This window comes from Uloborus diversus, chromosome 4 (genome assembly GCF_026930045.1).
Source record: "Uloborus diversus isolate 005 chromosome 4, Udiv.v.3.1, whole genome shotgun sequence".
In the NCBI taxonomy this organism is placed as follows: domain Eukaryota; kingdom Metazoa; phylum Arthropoda; class Arachnida; order Araneae; family Uloboridae; genus Uloborus; species Uloborus diversus.
The window spans coordinates 77561378-77567377 of NC_072734.1; the positions used below are offsets into that span (position 1 = coordinate 77561378).

A 6000-nucleotide genomic window follows, 5' to 3' on the forward strand; every position below is an offset into this window, starting at 1 on the left:
GGATTGATGTAATTCTTGTACGACCATGTGGATATAATCCATCCAAATATTTATCTGAGTGGTATGTTGCATTAATAAACACCCGGGCAACGCCGGGTAGTAGACTATTTTATGTAAAAAGCGGATTGTTATTGTGCATTAATATTTCCGATATAGTCTATCAGCTGTAATTCAGTTTAACGTGAGTAAAGATTATAGTTGATAATGCATATATTTTCCCCTTTTGTGCTGACTGAAAATGTACTCATAACTTGTATCATTGATAACGATTATTAACGTTGATGAGGTGTTTTGGCAAAAATGTGTTTTACTGGTGTTTTGCAAACCTTGCTTTACGCGCATTTATTTATTCCTTAACGCGTTAGAAACTAGTGTCAGTGTACTACAAAAGCATCAACTGGACTGCTCTTACATTTTTTAGGTAGCCCGTGCAACGCCGGGCACGCAGCTAGTAATGCATACAAACTGTAACAATAATAAGGAAAACAATGAGAGGGGGACCATGGTCACCCTGAGGAAGTTTCAAAAAGAGTTAAAAACCTTTTTGGAATTGGATTAAAAAAATCCTCATTACTCCTCGAAGCCTAAAATGAATATAAAACAGTGCCGAGGAGTCATAAACTCACACTGAGGAAGTTTCAAGTAGTTTTGTAAAACTCTCTTTCCTAGCTTAAATTGAAAAGAAAAATCGAATCATTTTTTTTTCTTTCTATGTGGATATCCAAAACTCTTCAAACCCTAACCTTACCAAAGATGTCTAAAATGCGTTTTAAAGTCTATAAATTAGAAAAAATTCCCGGGATGGACCTTTTAACTTCTCCTTCCCTTAACATCACCAAAAATCGTCTACACAGCTTTTTTAAAGCTACAATTTCTAATAATGTCCGGGGGAGTGCTCCAACTCTCTTGTCCCCTATCATTACAAAGATAATTAGAATACATCTTTAAGACTGTTATTGTAATTTAGAAAAAATTCTTGGTGTGGGCCTTCGAATCTCTCCTCCCCGTATCATCACGAAAAGATCGTATTAAACTGCGTTTTTAGCTCCACAATTGCAAAAAAAATTCTGCTGCAGAACCCCCCTCCCTCTTCTTAACATTATTGGAGATAAAGTTTGCGTTTTTAAAGCTTCAATTTCAAAAAATGGGCAGAGGATGGAGTCGTACCCGAGTCCTTAATGTTACAAAAGGCCCTCAAATCTCTCCTCCCTCTAACACCATCAAAGGTCGTCTAAAACTTCATTATTAGAGCTACAATTTCGAAAATTAACAGGGGAGCGCCACCAAATCTCATCTCCCTTAACATTACGTTTAAAATGCGTTTTTAAGTCTACAAATTCCAAAATTTTCCGAGGGAGAAACCCCGGACCCCCTTTACTTCGGAGTTAATATTTACGGTTGGTTCATATCGGCTTTCTCTTAAATCAGAAGTCCTATATACAATCGTCTCAGAATAAACAGTACTGATTTACAGGAATAACACTTGGAGGTAACGATTGTCGCCTAGTGAAAATTCCTTAAAAAATGCTCTGGTTAAAGTGGGCTATATTGATACATGTAATATTCAAAAATTTCCAAAGTATCATATTTTTCCAAATGACCCCATCCGAGAATTCTGTCTGTATCCGCCCCTGCTCCTCATCACCCTATTTCTTAGCGTACGCCTTAGGATTACCATCTGGAGGGCTCCGAAGGCCGATGAACTCTTTGAATTTCAGAAAATACTCGAGCAAGAGTCCCCGAACAAACTTTTTCTTTAATATCATAAAAAAATTAAGATTTTTAAACAACAGTTAGAAAATATATAAATGGTATAGCCCCTGAATATAAAATATTACTAAAGTTTTTAAGACCATAGTTTTGAAAAAATATTTTACGGAAGAGCCCAGCACCTCTTTCCCGTAAAATTTTTTATCATGTAAATTTTGTCTGCAATTGCGTTTTTGAAACTTTAATTTTGAAATTGGGAAGGGGGGAGGGGAAGAGAATTGATTTCGATCTATTTAAAAAAAAATGATTGTGGGCACTCCCTGGGCCCCTTACCCCTAACGTTAAATGGCCTATAATCTCGTTTATAAGGCTTCAATTTCTACTACTTTCCGCCTGAGACAACTGCCCCCCCCCCCCCAAACATCAGCAAAGAAAGTCTAAAATGGCGTTTTAAAACCTTCAAGTTTCAAAATTTTTAAGGGAGAGAACCCCCGGACCCCCTTTCCTTAACAGATCAGAAGTTTTCTCTCTCTCTCTCTTTTTTTTTTTTTCTAAGTGCCTCACCCTTCTTGGACTTTTTTCTGATGGCACCACTAAATTATACTTGCATTGGAAAACTGGAGAAAACTGGGATTTTGCTAAATACCCAGGGTTAGGAATTGTTCCTAAAATTCCTAAAATTTCGAGTTTTGTCCTAAAATGTTTATAATGTTGACACTATATTCCCAACTTGTGCAGAAAAATGAAACTTTTCATGATGATATGCCTGTATTTTACGACAAAATAAACTTCGTACACCTTAAGAAATTTTTTTTTAAAGAAAGAGAGAAAAAACTTTGCTGCTGCTACTTTTTTTTCTAGAGAAAGGCGGGGGGGGGGGGGGGGATGCAATTAACAAAAACAAATGCTCAATATAAAACTGTTTTATCTATACTTTCTAAATCTTGCAGTCATTCTTCTTCTACAAAAAAGCTATAAAATAAAATAAGAACTCAAATGTAAGCACTTGGTTCAAAAAGTATAGTTAAAACAAAAGTTAAATGATTTGTCCCCAGGTGTACTGGGAAGATTTATTTTTATAGTACTTACATTGCGTTGTAGTCTGAGCATTAGCTTGTTCTTCCAATACAAAGTGTTTGGTGCTTTGTGTTTCTGTTCAGTGAAGTTGGATAATTTCTTGCACATATAATTTTTAAATTTAGTCACTAACTTTTTGTTTTAAAAATGTGAATAGTAATTTGTTTTATTAAAATGCCGAGGTAAACGAAATTCTCCTCCTTGCGGTTGAAAAAGCAGGCAGAAATAGATGCAAAATTAGCACATGGTACCATGCAGAAAGGGATGAATTTGAAGCATTTTATTTTCACAGATATTGTCTCATGCTGATGCGGCGAGATATAAGAGGTTGACAAATAGCTTGAAAAATCAAGCTGTATTTTAAATTCCATGTTCTTTGTCTTCTACTGAAAACAAATTGGTTATGATGGAACAATCCAAAGTTTTTATTTTGAATTCACTCCAAGATAAAATTTCGTAAGCGGAGGTTTTCTTATAGTTTTAGTTGTGTCATAAAAAACAATTATTCATTTGCATCTTTAACTGGTTTATCTGGAATTTACAGGGATATTTTTGATGATTCTGAGATACTAAAAAGTATCAGCTTATCTGATAAAAAGAAAAGTATGCAATAAATTTTGGACTTGCACCTTGCACTCTACTTTAAATCCCTCCTTATTAATGACATTTTTTTCAACAAAAAAAAAAAAAAAAGTAAAGAAGCAATTGGACATATGTACATTTATTTTTACTTCATACTGGTCACTGTGTTAAAGAATAAAAGATTGAATGCATTGTATTGTAATTTTCAAGATTGAATTTGAAACCTTTTATCATCCAATGCGAAAATCAAGCTTATAAATTACGTTTAAGTTAAAAAAAAAACTTGATATTTGTTGTCCTAAAAATTACTAAGCTTTTATCAAAATTGTGTCCTAAAATTTTTGAAATCGCCACTCGGACCCCTGTAAATGCCAGAAAGCGGGGCTCGGAGAATCTCTCCCCCTGTACTGACTAAATTAAGAACAAATATAGGAGGCAAAACTTTTTACTATCATGTGTTTTTTTTTTTTTTTTTTTTTGTCAGAAATGTTTTTTTTTTTCCTTTTAAATAAGAATGTAACTGCCCCCCCCCCCCCTCACAAAGCTTGTTCGTGTATCCAAAAAATAAAAGTTATGATTTCCTGCATTGTTAATATTAGTAAGACTATTGTTTTTGTTGAGAGGGCCTCGAGATCAGGCTGCGCCTGGGGCCTCACAATCCCATGATCCGCCACTGAGACTGTATTTCCAAGAGTCGGTCTGTCTTTTCCCCTTCGTGTCTGAATTTTTGCCAAAGCTTCGAAGTCAGAGTCAGACTAATTTTGCGACAAAGAAGTCTGAAATCGTCGGCCCTAAGATTCTAGGTGTTGGTCAGCAATGGCTATTTTCAACAGTTTGTTTGAAGCAAATATGCCTGTAAGTTTGTGATCTATCTATATTGACTTTTAGTTTCATCATAGGCACTGTTAATGGATTTGAACTGTTCAAAATTGAGTGAAAAATTGTTCAAAGGAAAAAGTGAAATATAGGAATGAGGTGTTGTTGCCAAGATCTTTGGAGCAAAAAAAAAAAAAAAAGGTTGGAATCTGACTATTCTTTTAAACGTTATTGGGGGGAGAGGGGTTGAGGGACACACTTTTCCCCATATTAATATACCCTACTTTCCTTTTTTTTCCCCTTCAGTATTTGACTTGTTTTTCACTATTTTTATTCACACAAGAAACAGCACTTAAATTCTGTGAAAGTAGTTTTTAACAGTAGTGTTTTTATTAGTACCTAAAAACGCTTTCAACTATTCATTGGTACACTCACATAAGTTATAGTGTATTCAGAAAGAACAGAAGTAAACAAAGTTTTTCTTTGGTGCCAACATATGGCACTTTTATAAATTACTCATTGGTTTGGCTATCCTGGTCGTGAACGTTAAAACTTTTCTGATTGCTGCTTTTTTTTTTTTTTTTTCTGGCCAAGTTGACAATGGTATCGCAAGTGTCAGTTGCTTTGTATACTTCCACTATCCCTTTTTGCTGAATGTACTGTAGTCAATCTTAACTAGTTTTTGCTTGTTGCCTTACACCACTGACTTCTTGAAATTGACTTTTTACAGGGGGAATTGCCTGTTTGATATGTAAATAAATAGCTGTAAAATCTTGTCTAGTCATTTGTTGACTGAGAATGCTTGCTGGCCATCATCATTGATATCACAATGGAATTGCCATAGAATCCCGTGTGTGGAGAAGTCAAAGATCTGTGCTCAAGATTTTTCATTATCAAAAGACTTGAAATTTTTGTACATGTATGACTATACAATTTGTATGTTTTTATGTAGATCTGTGAAAAGTTTAAAAAAATGAATCACATAGAATGATTTAAAGTTGCAATATTTCCTATTTTAGTATTTTACTTGAATTTTGAAGCTGGTTTTCAAGCAAATGTTTTCTACAATGTCTATATATTTTAAGTTTTATTAATTTATTTTTTAATGAAACGTTTTGTAGAATATATTGAACAAGGATTTTAGCAAATGATGTTTTTAATTAAAAAATCACCAAAAAAATCGGATATTCCACATTATGAAATTAAATATTTTGGTTTGTTTTGTAGATAAATTATTTTGTAAATGGAAAAGACATATCTAAAATACGCATGTTGAAAAGTATAGCAGTTCCTTTCCTATTTTAATTAAAAAATATAAATGATTTTCATTGTACTTAAATCATATTTTGATTTTTAATAAATTTTCAAATTACCTTGATCTTGTTTTCATTTTATTTATTTCCAAACACATAAAGTTACCATGGTTGTTAAAAATTAGTGTTCTTGTTTGATGCATTTTTCGATTTTCTTTTTCCCTTATCAAATTTTATTTAGCAGGGTGGTAATAATACATCAAGGAAATCTGGGAGAATTGTGGGGGGTTTTCTTATTCCTCCAAAATTAGGTAAAGTCATCTTCTGCATTTGCGAAACTTAAAAGCCTCCCGGAAATTTCTTTTTATTGAAAAATGAAAGAAGCATTCTTTGCACACAAATCCTGTTAACAAAAATGGAGTTTTGGGGAAAAGAGTATTCAGAAATAACACCTAATGAGATTTTTGTTCAAAACTAAACAAGACGACTTTCCTATCTACTAAAGCCAAATTCTATAAATAAAATAAGCATTGGATGAAATAGATACGTAAAAAATTAATAA

The 6000-nt window shown here is 33.4% G+C and overlaps 1 protein-coding gene across 3 annotated transcripts in view; it reads left to right on the forward strand.

Annotated features, from left to right (window-relative positions):
* LOC129221282 (serine/threonine-protein phosphatase 4 regulatory subunit 1-like) overlaps nt 1-5558 on the forward strand; it is a 230281-nt gene extending 224723 nt beyond the window's left edge. For all 3 annotated transcript variants that reach the window (XM_054855739.1, XM_054855740.1, XM_054855741.1), the window contains one exon: nt 4916-5558. In XM_054855739.1, coding sequence (XP_054711714.1) covers nt 4916-4933 — 18 coding nt within the window. In that variant the 3' untranslated portion in view covers nt 4934-5558. The remainder of the gene's footprint in view (nt 1-4915) is intronic.
* Nucleotides 5559-6000: the final 442 nt, after the last annotated feature.